The sequence below is a fragment of the Leuresthes tenuis genome, unplaced genomic scaffold, assembly GCF_036924035.1.
Source record: "Leuresthes tenuis unplaced genomic scaffold, fLeuTen1.0.hap1 SCAF_9, whole genome shotgun sequence".
Taxonomy (NCBI): Eukaryota; Metazoa; Chordata; class Actinopteri; order Atheriniformes; family Atherinopsidae; genus Leuresthes; species Leuresthes tenuis.
The window spans coordinates 1225892-1248448 of record NW_027325363.1 but is presented as its reverse complement, the minus strand read 5'-3'; the positions used below and the strand labels follow the sequence as shown (position 1 = coordinate 1248448).

At 44.3% G+C, this 22557-nt stretch overlaps 2 protein-coding genes across 2 annotated transcripts; one reads left to right on the top strand and one right to left on the bottom strand.

Annotated features, from left to right (window-relative positions):
* Window positions 1–369: 369 nt before the first annotated feature.
* wdr74 (WD repeat domain 74) lies at window positions 370–2661 on the bottom strand. The gene is made up of 2 exons (XM_072391862.1): window positions 1965–2661; window positions 370–1069 (listed from the first exon to the last, which is right to left on the bottom strand). Exons 1-2 carry the CDS (start codon window positions 2571–2573, stop codon window positions 530–532), a joined length of 1149 nt encoding a protein of 382 aa, XP_072247963.1. The 5' UTR covers window positions 2574–2661; the 3' UTR covers window positions 370–529.
* A 1420-nt stretch (window positions 2662–4081) lies between these two features.
* On the top strand, window positions 4082–22192 carry LOC140313881 (protein IWS1 homolog). Its single transcript, XM_072391861.1, has 15 exons — window positions 4082–4288; window positions 5072–5154; window positions 5634–6228; window positions 8361–8426; window positions 9028–9232; window positions 9524–9581; window positions 9658–9764; window positions 9910–10060; window positions 10138–10220; window positions 11013–11142; window positions 11210–11327; window positions 11403–11514; window positions 13808–13864; window positions 13988–14099; window positions 20697–22192. Exons 1-15 carry the CDS (start codon window positions 4246–4248, stop codon window positions 20820–20822), a joined length of 2046 nt encoding a protein of 681 aa, XP_072247962.1. The 5' UTR covers window positions 4082–4245; the 3' UTR covers window positions 20823–22192.
* Window positions 22193–22557: the final 365 nt, after the last annotated feature.

The window sequence follows — 22557 nt, the reverse complement described above, 5'->3', positions numbered from 1 at the left end:
AAACCACTGAACTCGCTGATGACTCGTCCGTTTGTTTGGTGGAAAACCTTCATGGACCCGAACACCCAGAACCAGACCGAGTTCTGATGGAACTGATTTTTTTGTTTCTTTTGTTTATTAATTGTTTTATTTACAGCCTGCAGCTCTCGTCTGATGCGTTTCATCAGCTGATAATCCGAAGAGCTTGAATAAGGTCAGCTGGACGTTTCAGTTCTCCTCCAAAAGGCTTCTTCAGTTCTAAGCTGGTTCAGACTGACCTTATTCAGCTCTGATGATCAGCCTGGATGACACCAACATCAGCTGAGAAAGAACTATGATGTAAACTATCTGAACCTCGGATCTCCCGGTTTGTTTGTTTAATTCACAAAGTCTTCTGAACATTTATCTGAGAACAAACACTTTAATTACAGACGGGTAAATGCGTTCAGTATTTATCTGAATTCAGTTGAAGTTTTTCAGGGTTTTATTTGATAGAAAACTCTGATGCTAAAATGTCCCACGCTTTCCTCACCCCACAAACGCCACTCAGTCATTTCTTTTTCTTCTTCTTCTTCTGCGTCGTCTCCTCTTCTGTGGTTTTCCTCTTTGTCACCTCCTCCCCCCCGACCTCCTCCTCCCCCACCACCTCCCCCACCCGCTCCATGGTGTCCCACACCTCGTCCTCCTCGTCCTTCACCTCCTGCTCCGCCCCCGCCGCCGCCTCCTCGCCGCCGTCCTGCAGCTCTCGGCTGCCCAGCAGGAGGCAGTTCAGCCGGGACTTCAGGTAGACTTTGTGCTGCAGCCTGCGGTCCTCCAGGCTGTGGATCCGGAGGAAGCGGTCCAGGCCGCAGGACGCCACCAGCGGCTGGGACGGGTGGCACTGCAGGCCGCGCACGCCGCCCGCCAGCCCCTTCAGGACGCCGCGGACGAGCCCCTTCCTCAGGTCCAGCACAGCAATCTGACCCTGGGTGTTCCCGACCACCACCGAGGAGCCGGCGGCGGGCAGCGACAGCGCGGTGAGCGGGAACTCGCCGTACTCGGCCTCCAGGACGGGGCGCCGCTGGGGGGTCGAGGGGTCAAACACGTGCACCTGAGAATTCAAACAGAACTTTGTTTTAAACAGCTTCAGGAACAACTTTTAACTGGTTTTCTTTGCATTTTAGGAGTCATTCACAGAAGTTCTGGAGCTGCTCTGAACTGACTTTAAACTGAATAAAGAGCGTTGGGTCTGAACCTGCTGGGTCTGAACCTGCTGGGTCTGAACCTGCTGGGTCTGGACCTGCTGGGTCTGAACCTGCTGGGTCTGGACCTGCTGGGTCTGAACCTGCTGGGTCCTGGACCTGCTGGGTCCTGGAGCTGCTGGGTGTGGACCTGCTGGGTCTGGACCTGCTGGGTCTGAACCTGCTGGGTCCTTGACCTGCTGGGTCTGGACCTACTGGGTCCTGGACCTGCTGGGTCTGGACCTGCTGGGTCTGAACCTACTGGGTCTGAACCTGCTGGGCCTGGACCTGCTGGGTCCTGGACCTGCTGGGTCCTGGACCTGCTGGGTCCTGGACCTGCTGGGTCCTGGACCTGCTGGGTCTGGACCTGCTGGGTCTGGACCTGCTGGGTCTGGACCTACTGGGTCTGGACCTACTGGGTCCTGGACCTGCTGGGTCTGGACCTGCTGGGTCTGGACCTACTGGGTCCTGGACCTGCTGGGTCTGGACCTGCTGGGTCTGAACCTGCTGGGTCTGAACCTGCTGGGTCCTGTGTGCTGACAGAGTTCTGACGGGCCTGTTGTTGGCAGTTTAACGGAATAAGTCCACATATTTACAGGTGAACAGATGTTATGTGGGCCAGATGTGGGCCTAAGGTTAGAAACGGGCTTTTGTCCTGTTTCAGCCTGAATCAACACAGATGTGGGCCAGATGTGACGGAGTGAGTATTAAATGGACATTTTCTGAACAGAACCGCTGGGTTCGGGGAGCATCGAGCCAACGCACCTGATGGTAACCTGTGCAGGTGACCACTTTGTCGGAGTCCGGGATGAAGGCCATGTCTCTGACCCAGTGCGGCCTCCGTAGATCCAGCCAGTCGTCCCGCAGGTTCTTGGCGGTGAACAGCGGCTTCTCGGGCCGCTCCAGGTCCCAGATCTTCAGGCCGTTCTCCTTCCCGCCGGTGGCCACTTTGTGCGGGTGCACCGGGCTCTGTCGCATCCTGCACACGTTCGTCCCCGCGTGCAGCTCGGTGACGGGCTCGCGGCTGTCCTCCCTCCACACGCGCAGCGTCCCGCTCTCCACGCAGGTGATGATCGCGGAGCCGCTGAGCGCCGCCAGCCCGGAGAAGCAGCCCTCTGCGGGGTCTCCGCAGCTCCGCGCGTCCGTGAACGCGCCCTTCTCGGTGCTGAACGTCTTCACGGTTCCGTCCACGGAGCCCACGAGCAGCTCGCTCTCCGCCGGGTCCGCCCAGGACAGCGCGCGGACCTCCTGGTCGCGGCTCAGGTGGCTCGTGTTGCAGAAGTTGAAGGCCTGTTTCCGGGTCAGGCTGACCCCCTTCAGGATGCCGGTCTCCGAACCGAGCCACACGGAGCACAGCCGGCTCTGGTCCCCCATCACAGCGGACTGAAACCCACTGAAACCCGGACACGAAACTGAACTTCAGCCGCTCTGAAACACGCGTGGTTCCTTTGACTGAGTCGCGTTTTAGTGACGTCAGTGTAGTGACGGATTGTTTTTCTTTTTTTTTTTTCATTTTAAACAATCTTTATTTATAACAAAGAGGCTTCAGGGACAAACTGGACATCAGAAATGAAAGAACAGACTTAAGGAAGAATGAAAATGAAGAAGAATATCGAGACAAAAATACGTGAAATGACTCATTCTGGGGATAAAGTAACCATTAAGTGCGGGGAGAACTGATCAAAGAGGTTCTGATCACACCTCGTGTTGTTCAGGGTCAGAATGATTTCTGTCCAGGAGATGTTGCAGCAGTCTCAGACACAGAGATTGGGTTTAAGCCGAATGATATCAGGAAGTTTTCCATGTACACTTCTCTGTGTTGTTCTGATCAATAAATTCCCCAGAAGAGGCTGCAAAGGTGAGTCCGACTGCGCTTTCCTCCACAAGTTTTCAACTTAAAATACTGAAATAAGTAATTTAGCTATTGGAGAAGCTTCCATGTCAACATGTTGCTTTAATCCTGATAAAAATATATCAGAACGTGGTAAATTATTTAAATTAAACCTTCAAACGTGAATCAACAACTGGGTTAAGTATTGATTTTTAGAAATATAACATCTCAAACTTCTGAACACAGAAATTAAACTACGAGTGTCTAAAACAAGCGAGTTAGTTTATAATAAAATAAAATATGAAATAAAGTCATCTCAGACATTCATCTTAAACCTGGATAAACCTTTAAATAACTCCTCTTTCATTCAATTATTAATACAATATTATATTATATATAACACAAGCCTTTTCCCAATTTATATCCCCAAAGCATGAAATCCCCAAAACTTTTGCATCATGAGAAATATTAATAACAGCTCTTTCTAACTGGTCTTTTATCGCATTTCTTTTCAGATTAACGTCACCTATAAAAGTATCTGAAATTGGATGAATATGAATTTTAACCTGACTGTTTATTTGAAGTTATAAAGAGGTCATATGTGGAATAATAGTTTATGGACGGTTCAATATTCCTTAGATGTGAAAAATTAATCACATTTATTAATAGATTCATAGATTCAGTTGGCTAAACAAGAGAATTCCATTTCATATTAATGGTTGATTCTCTTGTTTCCTTTCAGGAATGTTCCCTGAAGGTTTCTTCAACATTACAAAGCCAAAGGGAACTTTTTCAGAGCTTTTCTGACTTGTTTGTGTTTTCACCGTCGTGCTGCTTTTTATTTGCTGCTGTTTTCTTGATAATTTCCTATTTTCTTAAAGTGTTTGTTTTCCTATCAGTATGAACATCTCGGGCTTGGTTTTCTATGTACACCCTGAAACATTTTTAAAAAGGTTTCCAAATAAAGTTTTACGGTGAAAAAAAAAGTTTGAAACACACTGTTACGTCATTTCAAAGCGACTCACTCTGTGAGCATGCGCATATGACGCCGGTCACCATTTTGGGTGTCGCAGAGCTGCCCGCAGCCTGCTCTCGGTGTTAGATTTCGTCGTTTCTTCGTTAGGCGTCACTTTTCCCGCTTTGATATTAACAGTGAGTAACCAGAGACCTGTCCACGAGCTCACACCTGACCTCGGCTCCGTCTTCCTCTGAGAGATGGACGGAGAAGAGGACGACTTCGTGTCCGGGAGCCACTCAGGTAACTCCGCTTTGTTTCCTGTGGAACCGGTTAGCTAACAAGCTAATAACAACCACACAACATTTATGAAACGCATCATTTCTGAGCCATTTGTCCCGCTTTGTCAGCCGGCTGCTAACACGCAGAAACGGTTGATAAACTTCTAAATGTGTTGGTTTGGTCTCTGTTGGTTTTCTGCCTTGTTTTAGCATCACGGGAACAAACCGCGTCACGTTTAGCGCTGAAAGTGTTCGTTGTTAGATGTTGTTGCTTGTTTTTTCTGAAGTGCAGATAATCAGGAGGTTCAGTCCATCAGAACATCATTTCACACTCTTTTCAGACTCTGTGATTATTGGACTAACATCTGTGAAATTGAGCAAACCTTTGATTAATGCGCGGAATCCATCAACACGTGAAACATGAGATCCGTTTTGTTTCTGCTGCTTATTTCTGCCCTTTGAACTTTAAAATGTGTGGTTTTTACACAGGATTTTGTACATAGCACCATAATTTAATAATTATGGAAATAAAACACTGATAATCTTTATTTTATAAGTTGTTTCTGTTAATTTACATTGAATAAAACCCCTAAAATGCACTTTTTTTCATGGAGTTTGGATGTTAAATGATGCTGTTGCTTTCATGGTTTTCTGCCTCACTGTTTCATATCTTGTGTGTGTTTGTTGATGATTGTTTTGTTGTGTTAACTTGTACATGGGGGGGTTCTCCTGAGTGAAACGGGGCTTTTGGGTTCAGTTTGCACCAGAGTCTGAGATAAAGAAAGTTCCTGATGTGTGTTTTCAGATGATGGAGGTGGAACTCCGGTCCAGGATGAACATCCGCCGTCTGACGGCGAAGAGATGAGGAGCGAAGGCCATCAGTCTGAGGTCAGAGTGACAGAAAGAAGGATGCTTAAAGACAGTTAAAGATGAATAAAAATGTCTTTTTGTTTGTTTAATTCAGAAATGTAGAGTCGTGTAAAAAGAAAGTTCATGTTTATGTTCCAGGTCATCATCCTGGAACATAAACATGGACATGTTACATGTTTAATTCACCGTAAATCATCCATGGACAACATAAACTCACCTGCTGCTCAGCAGCTGTTAAAACTGGAGAAAGATTCTGATTCCTGAGAAAGTTCCAATAATCATGAAAAGGTTAAATAATCTGTTGGAATTATGAGTTCAAACTTTAGGACGCTGCTCATGTGGAGCTCCTCAGCGGCAGGAACCGTCCGTGGTTCCTCTCCCGGTTCTTTGTTTCTGGGCTTAAAGCAGAGTTCTGTTGATCCAAACTGAGCAGAATTAAAAAGCTGATCAGTTTAAACGGATCGATAAGTTCGGACTGATCCTTTCTGTCTCTGCAGGATGACGGCAGCAATGACGAAGATGCATCCAACGCCATGGCGGGCGGGGCGGCCAGCGGCTCTGACAACGAGGACCGCCGCGGGGCCGACAGCGACTCGGAGGGCGAGGTCCCCAGGAGCCGCCATGAGGATGAAAAAAGTGACTCAGAGGGCGACGCCCCGCGGCCCGCCGACAGCGACTCGCCGCCGAAACGCAGGACGAGCGTCTCGGACAACGAGGAGTCGTCTCCCGTCAAGCAGGGAGCCTCCGACAACGAGGAGGGGGGGGCGGCGTCCCCTGTCAGGCGCAGGGGGAGCGGCTCGGAGGGGGAGGAGGCCGAGGCCGGACCCGCGGCGTCCCCCAACCGGCGCTCTGACAGCGACAGTGACTCTGACACAGAGACGGCTGCCAGACAAAAGGCGGCACACATGGACTCCGAGGAGGAGGAGAAACAGGAGGAAGGAGGAGAAGGAGGAGGAGCGGGGGGGAAGTGGAAGGCCGTGATGCAGTCTGACAGCGAGGAGGAGGAGGAGGAGGAGGAAGGGCGGCGGAGGAAAGCTGCAGCTGGGAGTGATGAAGAGCAGAAGGAGGAGGAGGAGGAGGAGGAGAAGCCAGGTACTCAGCCGCTGTTCTTCCTCTGCAGATTTCAGAAAACTTATTTGCTCCTGAGTTTTGGTTCATCAGTTTTTCTTTTTTTTTTTTTTTTTCTGAAGTCGAACAAAAAGCTGCAGAATTCAGTTTAAAAGCTACAAAAAATCCAGTTAAGTTGCATGAAATCAACAAAATAAGAGGCTGCGTGTTGTTAAAAGCTGAAGAAGAGTTCCTTCCATCAGAGGAAACCGTTTGAATAAACTTTATTGGACTGTTGTGGAGCAGAAGTTGCCGTTAAAGTTTTATTTCTACAGGGCCAAATTACAAAGACGTCATCTTAAAGTACAGTTTAAAAAGAAATAGATCCAAATTAACCAGCAATAAACCAGGAAGGGTCCATCTGCCTGGACCAGCTGGGGCTGAGAGGACAGGAAAGAGGGGACAACAAGCAGCGTAACACCAGGCAGAGACACCTGCTGAGAGAGAGAAACACAAGTTAATGACAGCAATGATGTCATCTGTACATGGAGGGAGGAGAGGTGCATCATGGGAGCTCCCCCAGCAGGCTGGGCCTATAGCAGCAGAACTAGGGGATGTTTCAGGCTCACCTGAGCCATCCCTAACTATAAGCTTTATCAGAAAGGAAAGTTTCAGCCTGATCTTAAAGGTAGAGAGGGTGTCTGCTTCCTGAAGCCAAACTGGCAGCTGGTTCCACAGAGAGGGGCCTGATAACTGAAGGCTCTGCCTCCCATTCTGCTTTTAGGGGCCTGATAACTGAAGGCTCTGCCTCCCATTCTGCTTTTAGGGGCCTGATAACTGAAGGCTCTGCCTCCCATTCTGCTTTTAGGGGCCTGATAACTGAAGGCTCTGCCTCCCATTCTGCTTTTAGGGGCCTGATAACTGAAGGCTCTGCCTCCCATTCTGCTTTTTGGGGCCTGATAACTGAAGGCTCTGCCTCCCATTCTGCTTTTAGGGGCCTGATAACTGAAGGCTCTGCCTCCCGTTCTGCTTTTAGGGGCCTGATAACTGAAGGCTCTGCCTCCCGTTCTGCTTTTAGGGGCCTGATAACTGAAGGCTCTGCCTCCCATTCTGCTTTTAGGGGCCTGATAACTGAAGGCTCTGCCTCCCATTCTGCTTTTAGGGGCCTGATAACTGAAGGCTCTGCCTCCCATTCTGCTTTTAGGGGCCTGATAACTGAAGGCTCTGCCTCCCATTCTGCTTTTAGGGGCCTGATAACTGAAGGCTCTGCCTCCCGTTCTGCTTTTAGGGGCCTGATAACTGAAGGCTCTGCCTCCCATTCTGCTTTTAGGGGCCTGATAACTGAAGGCTCTGCCTCCCATTCTGCTTTTAGGGGCCTGATAACTGAAGGCTCTGCCTCCCATTCTGCTTTTAGGGGCCTGATAACTGAAGGCTCTGCCTCCCATTCTGCTTTTAGGGGCCTGATAACTGAAGGCTCTGCCTCCCATTCTGCTTTTAGGGGCCTGATAACTGAAGGCTCTGCCTCCCATTCTGCTTTTAGGGGCCTGATAACTGAAGGCTCTGCCTCCCATTCTGCTTTTAGGGGCCTGATAACTGAAGGCTCTGCCTCCCATTATGCTTTTAGGGGCCTGATAACTGAAGGCTCTGCCTCCCATTCTGCTTTTAGGGGCCTGATAACTGAAGGCTCTGCCTCCCATTCTGCTTTTAGGGGCCTGATAACTGAAGGCTCTGCCTCCCATTCTGCTTTTAGAAACTCTGGGAACCACAAGGAAACCTGCAGCCTGAGAGCAAAGTGCTCTGTTGGGGAAATATCCAACTGTGAGATCTTTAAGATGTGATGGAGCTCGGTCATTAAGAACTTTATATGTGAGGAGAAGAATCTTAAATTCTATTCTGAATTTAACAGGGAGCCAATGAAGAGAAGCTAAAGCTGGAGAAACATGATCTCTGCTGTCAGATCTCATCAGAACTCTGGCTGCGGGGTTTTGGATCAGCTGGAAGCTTTTCAGAGAATATGTGGGACAGAACAATAATAAGGAATTACAGTAGTTCAGTCCTGAAGGAACAGATGAGTCCTATATGTTGTTATCAGTACAGAACAACTTCCTGACAGTTTAGTTCTACTCAGCTGAAGTTATTTTAGCTCCTCGGTTTCATTCGTTCTCGTTTGTTTGCAGTGAAGAGGAAGAAGGCCATCCTGTCAGACAGTGAGGACGAGGAAGAGGAGAAGGAAGACAAACCAGGTGACTTCTGCTGAATGAAAGCTGCTTTTTTCTGTTTCTGGAGCCTTTTTTTCTGTTTCCGGAGCCTTTTTTTTTCTGTTTCTGGAGCCTTTTTTTTTCTGTTTCTGGAGCCTTTTTTTCTGTTTCTGGAGCCTTTTTTTCTGTTTCTGGAGCCTTTTTTTCTGTTTCTGGAGCCTTTTTTTTTTTCTGTTTCTGGAGCCTTTTTTTTCTGTTTCTGGAGCCTTTTTTTTCTGTTTCTGGAGCCTTTTTTTTCTGTTTCTGGAGCCTTTTTTTTTTCTGTTTCTGGAGCCTTTTTTTTTCTGTTTCTGGAGCCCTTTTTTTCTGTTTCTGGAGCCCTTTTTTTCTGTTTCTGGAGCCTTTTTTTTTTTCTGTTTCTGGAGCCTTTTTTTCTGTTTCTGGAGCCTTTTTTTTTTTCTGTTTCTGGAGCCTTTTTTTTTCTTCTGTTTCTGGAGCCTTTTTTTTCTGTTTCTGGAGCCTTTTTTTTCTGTTTCTGGAGCCTTTTTTTTCTGTTTCTGGAGCCTTTTTTTTCTGTTTCTGGAGCCTTTAGTGATAACTTTCAGAATAATCTGCTGCAGCTTCCTAACGTCTTTCTGCTCCTCAGCGGTGAAGAGGAGTCGCGCCGTGTCCGACGACGAGAACTCGGACAGCGACGGCTCGGTCGGCCCCGACAGGAGCATGGCGGCCAAACTGAAGGAGCTCGGCTCGGACAGCGGCAGCGACGACGACGACAGGGCGAAGGCCGGCGCCGGGGACAAGGACGAGAAGGCGCTGTTCGGCAGCGACAGCGAGTCTGGAGACGAGGAGGAGTGAGTGAACTCTGACCTCTGAAGCAGCATAAAACAGCGAAGAAGAAACACTTTATTTAACATGGAACAGACAGGCTTTTCCATGAAAATATGACAAAAAGTAACACATTTCTGCCAGTAATTTCCCTCTTTGTGTGATTTATTCATGCTTTTTCCTCCCTGTTGTTCCATTCGTCCTCCAGCTGTGATTTTTACTCGCCTTTAACCTTCAGGAGGCGTGTCGCTGACCTCCTGCTCGGTTTTAGCTCAGAGGAAGTTGATGTAAACTGATCCTCCAGCTGTTTGTTGCAGGAAGATGATCGCAGACATCTTCGGAGAGTCGGGAGACGAGGAGGAGGAGGAGTTCACGGTAAGCGCCGCCCTCGCCTCGCCGCTCAGGTTAAAACGCTCGCTCTCAGCGGCTCACAAAGCGTCTCCTCCTGCAGGGTTTCAACCAGGAGGACCTGGAGGCCGACAAGAAGGAGAGCAAGGAGAAGCAGCAGGTGCAGGAGGAGTCCGACTCCGACGAGGGCGTCGACCGCAGCGGCCAGGAGTAGGTTTCACCGTGCGGGGGGTGGATGGCGTGCGGGGGGTGGATGGCGTGCGGGCGGGTGGATGGCGTGCGGGCGGGTGGATGGCGTGCAGCGGGGGGATGGCGTGCAGCCAGCCGGTTAACCTGTGTGTGTGTGTGTGTGCAGCACCAGCTTCATGTCCGACTTCGACGTCATGCTCGCCAAGAGAAAAGCCATGAACAGCAGGAAGAGGCGGCACCGTGACGGAGGGACGTTCATCAGCGACGCCGACGACGTGGTCAACGCCATGATAACGAAGATGAACGAGGCTGCGGAGGTGCGGCGCCGCCGTCCAGATGAAGCGCCCCCAGACTGCGGCGCTCTGAGCTCACCTGCTGTGTGTTTGTGTGACAGGAGGACCGGGCCCTGAACAGCGCCAAGAAGCCGGCGCTGAAGAAGCTGACGCTGCTACCGCAGGTCGTCATGCACCTCAAGAAGTAAGAAAACTGGGATATATTTATTTATTATATGTTTAAGAAGTAAGAAAACTGGGATATATTTATTTATATATGTTTAAGAAGTAAGACAGCTGGAAGTTTAGGTTAAAAAGCGTCTATTCTCATGTGTCCGTGCATGAAATGTGCACGGAACAACTTATCCAACCTGTTTTTATTCATTTTAGTTCTTTCTCTTTGTGTTATTTTCCATATTTTTAATGCTTTTATCTTCTTTAAAGCACTTTGAACTGCTTTGTACATGAAATGTGCACGGAACAACTTATCGAGCCTGTTTTTATTCATTTGAATCATTTTATTTCTTTCTCTTTGTGTTCTTTTATGTGTTTTTATGTGTTTTTGATGCTTTTTCTGCTCCTGCTGCCATGCTTTTATCTTCTCTAAAGCACTTTGAACTGCTTTATACATGAAATGAAACTTATCAAACTTGTTTTTATTCATTTAAATCATTTATTTCTTTCTTTTTGTGTTCTTTTCCATATTTTTGATGCTTTTTCTGCTCCTGCTGCCATGCTTTTATCTTTCTTTAAAGTACTTTGAACTGAAATGTGCACGGAACAACTTATCAAACCTGTTTTTATTCATTTAAATCATTTTATTTCTTTCTCTTTATGTGTTTTTATGTGTTTTTTAATGCTTTTTCTGCTCCCGCTGCCATGCTTTTAGCTTCTCTAAATCACTTTGAACTGAAATGTGCTCCCAATAACTTTTGACTGGTTTGAAATGTCCGGTTTCTTGGGTTTGACCCGGCGCTGTGCTCCCGTTTGCCCTCAGGCAGGACTTGAAGGACACGTTTATCGACAGCGGGGTGATGTCGGCCATCAAAGAGTGGATCAGTCCTCTCCCGGACAAGTCGCTGCCGGCCCTCCGCATCAGAGAGGAGCTGCTGAGGATCCTGCAGGAGGTGAGTCCGGATCCGGTCCCTGCTGTGGCTCCCGGGTCCAGTCGCTGACGCCTTGTTTCCTCTGCAGCTGCCCAGCGTGAGCCAGGAGACGCTGAAGCACAGCGGGATCGGACGGGCCGTCATGTTCCTGTACAAACACCCCAAAGAGTCCCGCTCCAACAAGGACCTCGCCCTCAAACTCATCAGTAAGAGCCGCGGTGAAGCAGAACGGCTGCAGAGCTGTCTGAGGTGGTGTGTAAGGTTCTGTTTGCTGTGTGCAGACGAGTGGTCGCGGCCCATCTTCGGCCTGACGTCCAACTACAAAGGAATGACTCGGGAGGAGCGCCAGCAGCGAGATCTGGACCAGCAGATGCCTCAGAGGCGGCGGCTCAGGTAAACCCGCCTCTTCTCTCTCTTTAGGCCCCGGACCGGCTCAGGTTCCAGGTTCTAATACGACCCATCGGTGTTGGTCCTGAGCCGGTCCTTCATGGCTGCTCCTCCTCATCAGAGGTTCTGTCCCACAGCGTTTCACCTCGGATTCATTTCCTTCTCAAACGAAGCAGCCGGCTCACTCTGAGCCTTAAATCGGTGCCGGTGGCGTTCAGAGAGGCGTTTAAAGTCCAGACTCACGGTTCAGAACACAGCTGTAAGAACACCAGTGAGAAAAGCTGGTTTTATCCGGTTAAACGGCGCCTTTCCTGTGACCAGGAAGCACGTCAGGGGTTTAAACCCACTTCCTGTCTTATACTCGTTACCGTAGTTACCGTGTTATTGCAGCGCTTTCTCCCCTTTGCTTTAACCATTTGACAGCAGGCGCTTCGCTGGCAGGTGGCTGATGGGAGGAGTCTGTCGCCTGACCTCTCCACAGCTTAAACGTGCGTTAATGAGGCGCCGACGGCGTTCGTCCACAGCGGCAGACGTCCTGAATGTGGTTTAAATGTCTGGAAAATGTCTGTTTTCTTTTGTTTTCTGTGATAATGTGGATCTGTGGAGCCGGTAATGAGAAAGGCAGCCGGCGGTGTTCTGGGACTGATCCTCTCTCCACAGTTTGATGCTTTCCTTCCTCTTATTTCATCTCTCCCCCCCCCTCCTCCTCCTCCCCAGTCAGCCTCAGAAGGTGGAGAGGGCGGAGGAACCCGACGTCTTCTCTCCACCAACCAGGTTCAGTCATAAAGCTGCATGGTTGCACTGCAAGTCCGACTGACTGTAACCGCTCTGCAGTTTCTGTTCTGGGCCTGATTTTCTGTGGATCTCCTCATATAAACCCCACAGAAACACGTTCACATGTGTTTATGTGGTTTCAGACGCTTGTTGAACATGAATTTAGATGCTTGAATGAGACAAAAACAGATGCTTTGGGTTGATTCATGATAAATTGAGCCGTACGAGGTCCTTTAACATCCTAATATCTCCAAAACTGCTGTAAAAATATTATGTTGGGATATTTTTCCTCTTTGAACGACTCATTCTGAAACATACATATCAAATAAAAATTATATTTTGGGGGATTTTAACCCTTTAAAGGCCCGTTTACTGACAAATTATTTAAGTAACTTCCATAAAATACATTTCAGAGTATTTGTTGGTTTTATTAGATGAGTCGGAGACTTTGATCATGCTTTTTTTACTTGAACATTGGCTTAAAAGTAAAAAAACGTCCAACCCAGAGTCTCCTGACGGCGCTCACTGGGACAGAATCAGCTTCAGGTTCCAGTCTCTAATTGAATTGAATTGAATTGAATCGATTCTTGCTGAGGCCGACCCGTTTCCTACAAAGAAACTGATCTGACCCTGTGGAGCCACATAAGGTGAAACCACAGTGGGCCAAGGATGGACCCCTGAGGGACTATTTAACTCTGTTGAACCTTTTCCACCTGATTCAGGATGTTGAATCGGTGTCGGGTCATATCCAACCGAAGCTTTTTACCTTTTACCTGTTCTGGTTTCCTTCAGTGAGGCGTCGATGGTTCGTTCCAGCGGTCGGACGTTAGTTCGGTGTCTTCTCTGTTCACAAGTTGGATTAAAACAAACTGTCGGGCTGGATCTGTTCGTGCTGTCAGTTAATTATCTCTGAACAGATCAGAGACTTTAATGGTTCTTTCTTCTGAACTTATCAGCTGAAACAGAACCTCCAGAACCACAGTTTTATGCAGCAGATCTTCATTTAAATGTGCAACACGGGAACATCTGTAACCATAGAAACACAAATCCAACATTTAGCTCAAAGAGAAGCCGTCCAGTCAGAGTCTGACCTGCTGCTGGTTTGGAACAGAACCAGAACTAAGTTTCTGCGTCGGCCAGGTAGCAAAAAAACACCCAAAAAATGCATTTTCATGACCTAAAACCAACATGTTTGTGTGGAAAAGTCTGAATAAGGACTGAAAGCTTCTCTGAAGGCATCGCAGCAGCCGAACCTTCTCGTTCTCAGGGTTTGGGTCGGTAAGTTCTGCTGGTTTCTGGACCTTTAAGCAGAACAACCCCCGCAGCAGCAGCTCAAAGCAGGTCCAGCCACCGGCGGCTTTCCTCAGGTGAACGTTGGCTGGCTGCCAGATGTTTGTTCCACTAACTGCTGTGAGGTGCAGAATGATGATAACCGCATGCAGCCGGTGGAAAGCTAACGTCTCATTCTGCTGGATTCAGAGTATAAAGCAGAGTCTGTCTGTCTTTCCCACCTCTTTGTCTGCAGCTCTGGGGGTCAGACGCCCCGAAGAGACCTGGAGAAACAGCTGACTGGAGAGGAAAAGTAAGTTGAGCCTCAGGTTTAGTTCAGGAAGCTTCTAACGGCTTCCAGAGGAAGGAGAAGGCAGCAGGACACGCTTTGCTGCACTTGTGTTGTACTAACGGAGCTCCTCCTGCTTCCCTGCAGAGCTCTGCGGCCCGGTGACCCCGGGTTCTGTGCCAGGGCCCGCGTCCCGATGCCTTCCAACAAAGACTACGTGGTTCGACCCAAATGGAACGTGGAGGGGGACTCGAGCAGGGTGAGTCTTTCAGGTTTCCTTTGAAATCAGACGGTCTGTGAGGTGCTGGGGTCACCTGCCCTGACCCGGCAGCACTTTGGACACGGTTCTGTCCGGTTCCAGGTTAAACTGGGACTGCTTTCAGAGGACCGAGCGTCTCCAGAGCTCAGCGTGCTGAGTCAGCGCCTTCCTTCCTGCTGCTAACGCTCTGAATGAGACGCAGCAGCAGGAAGTGAAGTTCCAGACCGTTTCAACCAGAAGAAAGTTTAAAAATGGTTGAAAAACACTTTGCTGAAAAGCTGCTGAATGAACCTGAAAAGCTTCTCGTTTTCCTCGACTTCGGATGAAATCTTCTCCTCAGTCGGGTCGCTCTGACTGGATCTCGCCTCGTTGAAAGCGTCGGTCCTCATAAGGTCACTTTAGTTTAGTTTCAGTCGGATAAAACGGCAGAAAAGTTTCATGAATGAACTTTTTAAAGCCTGACTTTCCCTCTGTCCTGACCCGGCAGAACAGAACCTTTTGATGACGGGTTTTACACATGAAGCAGCGCATAAAGGATAAAAGTGACCCTGTGGAGGGTTAAAGGAAACTTATTCTTACTGGAATAAAACAGCTGTGCCACAGTTTGTCACTCGGATGATTTATAATAATTTAATTTAGTTTAAAGACTTTAACAGAACAGAAATAGCTTTATTAATGATCCTGGTTATTAAAAATAAGTCTTTATTAGCTTTATTTATTCGGCTAAAGAGATGCAAACATGAACATCTTCTGTTTCTTTACAAATATTACAATATTAAGGGAAAATTTAATGCTATAAGATGGAAACAGAGCCATTAAAACGAGCTGCGAAGGCAGTAAAATCCGGGAACTGCGTGACTCGGGTGAGGTCAGCAGCTGAGCTGTGATTGGTTCCCTGTAGAGCGGCTGTAAGAAAGCCATCGGCCTGCTGGAGAAGCACAAGCGGCGCTTCGCTGAGCAGAGGAAACTGGGGCGGCCGCAGGGAGCCGTGAAGATCAGCATCGAGGGCAACAGGATGCCGCTGTAGTTCCTGCCGCTCTCCTGCAGGGGGCAGTAAGTCTGTCTGCATGGTGTGAGGCCTGGACCTGCAAAAGCATCTTGGTGTTTCTGATTTAACAAAAACACTTTAATTCACTTTACTGAGAGGTTCTGAAGCGTCTTCCAGGATAGAAAACTAACAGCAGCCTCAACCTCTGAGATATTCATGTTTTACTAAACTTATCTGACAACTTTTCCTCCGAGGTGGATCCAGAGCGCAGCTCAGAACCAGCTCAGAACCAGCTCCTTCTGTTTCTGTTGGACCAACTCTCTCCTGGTTTAGATCCAGGACCGTCAGGGCCATGAGCCCGACTGAAAGGTTCTGACTGCCATGTTTCAGAACCACTGAGTCCAGTCCGTGTGACCCAAGAACAGCCGACATGAGCTCGAATATGAGCTCGAATCTGAGCTCGAATCTGAGCTCGGTGTCACGTTTTAACAAAACATTTAAATCTGCTATTTATAAACAGCATTTTCAACTTAAAAATATTGTTTATGAATTGTTTATCAATAAGTTATAAACACTGTTTATCAATAAGTTATAAACATTGTTTATCAATGAGTTATAAACATTGTTTATCAATAAGTTATAAACATTGTTTATCAATGAGTTATAAAGATTGTTTATCAATGAGTTATAAACATTGTTTATCAATAAGTTATAAACATTGTTTATCAATAAGTTATAAATATTGTTTATCAATGAGTTATAAACACTGTTTATCAATGAGTTATAAACACTGTTTATCAATGAGTTATAAACACTGTTTATCAATGAGTTATAAACACTGTTTATCAATGAGTTATAAACATTGTTTATCAATAAGTTATAAATATTGTTTATCAATGAGTTATAAACATTGTTTATCAATGAGTTATAAACACTGTTTATCAATGAGTTATAAATATTGTTTATCAATGAGTTATAAACATTGTTTATCAATGAGTTATAAACATTGTTTATCAATAAGTTATAAACATTGTTTATCAATAAGTTATAAACACTGTTTATCAATAAGTTATAAACACTGTTTATCAATGAGTTATAATTGTTTATCAGTAAGTTATAAACATTGTTTATCAATGAGTTATAAACATTGTTTATCAATGAGTTATAAACACTGTTTATCAATGAGTTATAAACATTGTTTATCAATAAGTTATAAATATTGTTTATCAATGAGTTATAAACATTGTTTATCAATGAGTTATAAACACTGTTTATCAATGAGTTATAAACATTGTTTATCAATGAGTTATAAACATTGTTTATCAATGAGTTATAAACATTGTTTATCAATAAGTTATAAACATTGTTTATCAATAAGTTATAAACACTGTTTATCAATAAGTTATAAACACTGTTTATCAATGAGTTATAATTGTTTATCAGTAAGTTATAAACATTGTTTATCAATGAGTTATAAACATTGTTTATCAATGAGTTATAAACATTGTTTATCAATGAGTTATAAATATTGTTTATCAATGAGTTATAAACATTGTTTATCAATGAGTTATAAACATTGTTTATCAATGAGTTATAAACATTGTTTATCAATGAGTTATAAACATTGTTTATCAATGAGTTATAAACATTGTTTATCAATGAGTTATAAACATTGTTTATCAATGAGTTATAAATATTGTTTATCAATGAGTTATAAACATTGTTTATCAATGAGTTATAAACATTGTTTATCAATGAGTTATAAACATTGTTTATCAATGAGTTATAAACATTGTTTATCAATGAGTTATAAACATTGTTTATCAATGAGTTATAAACATTGTTTATCAATGAGTTATAAACATTGTTTATCAATGAGTTATAAACATTGTTTATCAATGAGTTATAAACATTGTTTATCAATGAGTTATAAACATTGTTTATCAATGAGTTATAAACATTGTTTATCAATGAGTTATAAACATTGTTTATCAATGAGTTATAAACATTGTTTATCAATGAGTTATAAACATTGTTTATCAATGAGTTATAAACATTGTTTATCAATGAGTTATAATTGTTTATCAATGAGTTATAAACAATGTTTATCAATGAGTTATAATTATTGTTTATCAATGAGTTATAAACAATGTTTATCAATGAGTTATAAACAATGTTTATCAATGAGTTATAAACACTGTTTATCAATGAGTTATAAACATTGTTTATCAATGAGTTATAAACATTGTTTATCAATGAGTTATAAACAATGTTTATCAATGAGTTATAAACACTGTTTATCAATGAGTTATAAACACTGTTTATCAATGAGTTATAAACAATGTTTATCAATGAGTTATAAACACTGTTTATCAATGAGTTATAAACATTGTTTATCAATGAGTTATAAACACTGTTTATCAATGAGTTATAAACACTGTTTATCAATGAGTTATAAACACTGTTTATCAATGAGTTATAAACATTGTTTATCAATGAGTTATAAACATTGTTTATCAATGAGTTATAAACATTGTTTATCAATGAGTTATAAACACTGTTTATCAATGAGTTATAAACACTGTTTATCAATGAGTTATAATTATTGTTTATCAATGAGTTGTAAACATTGTTTATCAATGAGTTGTAAACATTGTTTATAGACATTGTTTATAAAGTTAGTATACATTTAGTCGCAGCTGTTTATAAACATCATTTATCTGCTTCTGTGGAGATAAACCGACTTTTTAATGTGATTAATCTGGGATTCTTCAGCTTCTGAAGTTGAACCCGTTCTGAACTGAACTCTCGGATCAACACCTGGTGGAAAATAATAATAATTTGGACCTTTGACTGAATATTTGTGAGGAGGACTGTTTAATCCTGGTTTGTGCCAACAGACGACTGCTCAGTTTCAGGAAGAAATATCAGTGAGCCGCAGTTTTATCTGTCAGGTTTAACTGGTTCAGGTTTAGGGCTTTAACCGGTTCAGGTTTAGGGCTTTAACCGGTTCAGGTTTATGGCTTTAACCGGTTCAGGTTTATGGCTTTAACTGGTTCAGGTTTAGGGCTTTAACTGGTTCAGGTTTAAGGCTTTAACTGGTTCAGGTTTAAGGCTTTAACTGGTTCAGGTTTAAGGCTTTAACTGGTTCAGGTTTAGGGCTTTAACTGGTTCAGGTTTAGGGCTTTAACTGGTTCAGGTTTAGGGCTTTAACTGGTTCAGGTTTAGGGCTTTAACTGGTTCAGGTTTAGGGCTTTAACTGGTTCAGGTTTAGGGCTTTAACTGGTTCAGGTTTAGGGCTTTAACTGGTTCAGGTTTAGGGCTTTAACTGGTTCAGGTTTAGGGCTTTAACTGGTTCAGGTTTAAGGCTTTAACTGGTTCAGGTTTAGGGCTTTAACTGGTTCAGGTTTAGGGCTTTAACTGGTTCAGGTTTAGGGCTTTAACTGGTTCAGGTTTAGGGCTTTAACTGGTTCAGGTTTAGGGCTTTAACTGGTTCAGGTTTAGGGCTTTAACTGGTTCAGGTTTAGGGCTTTAACTGGTTCAGGTTTAGGGCTTTAACTGGTTCAGGTTTAGGGCTTTAACTGGTTCAGGTTTAGGGCTTTAACTGGTTCAGGTTTAGGGCGTTAACTGGTTCAGGTTTAGGGCGTTAACTGGTTCAGGTTTAGGGCGTTAACTGGTTCAGGTTTAGGGCGTTAACTGGTTAAGGTTTAGGGCTTTAACTGGTTCAGGTTTAGGGCGTTAACTGGTTCAGGTTTAAGGCGTTAACTGGTTCAGGTTTAAGGCTTTAACTGGTTCAGGTTTAGGGCGTTAACTGGTTCAGGTTTAAGGCTTTAACTGGTTCAGGTTTAGGGCTTTAACTGGTTCAGGTTTAAGGCTTTAACTGGTTCAGGTTTAGGGCTTTAACTGGTTCAGGTTTAGGGCTTTAACTGGTTCAGGTTTAGGGCGTTAACTGGTTCAGGTTTAGGGCTTTAACTGGTTCAGGTTTAGGGCTTTAACTGGTTCAGGTTTAGGGCTTTAACTGGTTCAGGTTTAAGGCTTTAACTGGTTCAGGTTTAAGGCTTTAACTGGTTCAGGTTTAGGGCTTTAACTGGTTCAGGTTTAAGGCTTTAACTGGTTCAGGTTTAAGGCTTTAACTGGTTCAGGTTTAAGGCTTTAACTGGTTCAGGTTTAGGGCGTTAACTGGTTCAGGTTTAGGGCGTTAACTGGTTCAGGTTTAGGGCTTTAACTGGTTCAGGTTTAGGGCTTTAACTGGTTCAGGTTTAGGGCTTTAACTGGTTCAGGTTTAAGGCTTTAACTGGTTCAGGTTTAGGGCTTTAACTGGTTCAGGTTTAGGGCTTTAACTGGTTCAGGTTTAGGGCTTTAACTGGTTCAGGTTTAAGGCTTTAACTGGTTCAGGTTTAAGGCTTTAACTGGTTCAGGTTTAGGGCTTTAACTGGTTCAGGTTTAAGGCTTTAACTGGTTCAGGTTTAAGGCTTTAACTGGTTCAGGTTTAAGGCTTTAACTGGTTCAGGTTTAGGGCGTTAACTGGTTCAGGTTTAGGGCGTTAACTGGTTCGGGTTTAGGGCTTTAACTGGTTCGGGTTTAGGGCTTTAACTGGTTCAGGTTTAGGGCTTTAACTGGTTCAGGTTTAGGGCTTTAACTGGTTCAGGTTTAAGGCTTTAACTGGTTCAGGTTTAGGGCTTTAACTGGTTCAGGTTTAGGGCTTTAACTGGTTCAGGTTTAGGGCTTTAACTGGTTCAGGTTTAAGGCTTTAACTGGTTCAGGTTTAAGGCTTTAACTGGTTCAGGTTTAGGGCTTTAACTGGTTCAGGTTTAGGGCTTTAACTGGTTCAGGTTTAGGGCTTTAACTGGTTCAGGTTTAAGGCTTTAACTGGTTCAGGTTTAGGGCTTTAACTGGTTCGGGTTTAGGGCTTTAACTGGTTCAGGTTTAGGGCTTTAACTGGTTCAGGTTTAGGGCTTTAACTGGTTCAGGTTTAGGGCTTTAACTGGTTCAGGTTTAAGGCTTTAACTGGTTCAGGTTTAGGGCTTTAACTGGTTCAGGTTTAGGGCTTTAACTGGTTAAGGTTTAGGGCTTTAACTGGTTCTGGTTTAAGGCTTTAACTGGTTCAGGTTTAGGGCTTTAACTGGTTCAGGTTTAGGGCTTTAACCGGTTCGGAGGAGTGTGGTAGCTGCTCATAAAACAGTTTAATAACGCTTTGATTTAACAGAAGGGAAGTTCTTCATCCAAAATGGCAGCCAGGTGCCCATCATGTCCTCGTGTTGATTTGTACTCAGGCTTTATGTTCTGTGCTGGTTTTAGATAATTTATTCTGTTAGATTAATTTGCATGTTGTTAAACTGTCTGAACATAATTAACTTTATATCTTTGTTATGATCTTTATTCAGCTTCCAAACAAACGAAGGTCCTGCAGTAATTAAACTGGATGTAATTTCTGTGTAAAGGACTGGAAACATGGAGAGTGTCACTCGTTTAAATAAAGTTCTCCAGCTGCCCTTCAGTGTTTTTCTTGATTAAAACCTTTCTCCATGTTTCCACTCCTGAGGTCTCTGAAGGGTTTCGGTGGAACCTCAGAGTGAAACGTTCACAGACGTGTTTGTTTCCTCCTGCAGGGTCCCATGAAGAAGGGCATGTCCCGGGTTGATAAACAGATGCGTAGATTTGCTGACATCCGCCGCCTGACCAAGCCGGGTCATGCCGTGAAGATCAGCGTGGAAGGCAACCGGATGCCGCTCTGATATTTTCTCCCAGTGTATTATTTAGTTTTTGTTTTAATATTTTGTCCCGGAACAATCCCACAGTTGCCCCTCCTCAGGTCCAGCTCTGCCTTACCGAAGGACTTCAGTCAGAATGTGAATGCCTGCTGTAAACTCGTCCGGTCTCTGGACAAGAAAAACATTAAATATGTTCCAGAATGATAACTGCTGCTAATGTTAGCGGCCAGCTGTGTTCATTTCATCTCCCAACGTTAGCTTTGTGAGCACTTAGCTACATTAGCTTTATTGCCATGAAGAAAAAGCTACCACATTAGCTTTTGTTACCATTTAGCTTCACTTTAAACAAATTAGGTTCATAATAGCATTGTCTGCTAGCAGTCTGTTAGCATAACTCACTTTATGCTCACTAAGATTTCCCCTAAAGAAGATAAAAATAAATCAACAAAGGCCCTGAAATGATCTTATGTTTGCTTTACATCGATGTTAACTCAATCAGGCTGATTGGTATTAGCTCCTGAACAACTGAATCTTGTGATCTGGTGTTAGCGGTTGGCTTTATGATTAAATTTGCCAGACTAACTTTAAAGAAGATCGTACAGAATAATTATCATCTTACGGCTTCTTCTCTTAGCAGTTAGCGTCCTAGCATTAGCTGATAACAATCAGCTAGTTCCTAAAGAGCAGGGATTTCTAAATTTAACTGTTCTTGGTGCTGTGTTAACGTCATCTGAAGCTAATTTAATTAGCTCATGTTAGCCTTCGGCTACTGAGATGAATACACAGCTGATCTTATTTTATGTTGCTCACAGCTGCTTTGAATAAAGCTGTTATTAGATTCTGCTTCCCACCATCGAATAAAATGGTTATCGGTTCACTAATCAAGCTTTTCTTTCTTTGTTTCTTGGTCAAGATTTAAAAGAAGTGAAGCTTTCCACTTGTTTTAAGAGAATAAACTAAAACACTCCCTCAGACATAACTGATCTTTGCCGGTTTTAAACTGTTATTTTTGCTTTAAAGGACAGAATTATTTCCTGATAATCATCATGAACATCAAAGCACAGCGAGGACTAAAGATAAATGCCACATTTTTAATTCGGGGGCATTTTACTGTGTTTCTTGTCCAGTACGCCGTCAGGTTTTCAGCAGTGAGTTCAGGAATCAAATCCTCCTCTTTTAGCCCTTTTTTGTCTCTGAGTGTGAAGCTGTTTGTATTCTGATGATAGTCTGGTCCGTTGTGTCCCCTTCGCTCCTGTATCGGCTGTACAGAAGCAGGACTGATCTGGGTCAGGCTGGAGGGTCTGGAGTCGGTGTGGACTGTGTGAACCGGCCCCTCTTTGTGCACTGCTCTGGATCAGATCGTACATTTCTTAATAAAAAGTCAAAGGAAACTGCCGTTAGCACTCTTTCATCTTATTAATCTGTTCACAGGAATGTCTCTGAAGTCTTTAACTAAATGTGTAAAAAGGAAACTGAACCTCGTGGTTCTTAGTTTGGGTCAGAAAGAAACGTTACAGACTGAACTCTTCCTCCTGTACAGGGCGGGGACAGGAAGTGATGCTCGAGTTTAACACAACATACACAGCTGGGTTAGATTCATCTTTATGGGTTTATACAGATCCAAGATCAGCTTTGATGCTTCGTAAAGTTGCAAACTTCTGTTCTGTCAGTTTGACCCTGAAAATCTAGATTTTGTTCATATTTTGCTACTAAATTACCCCAAATGTACAGATAATTTATTGTTAATTCCGTAATGATT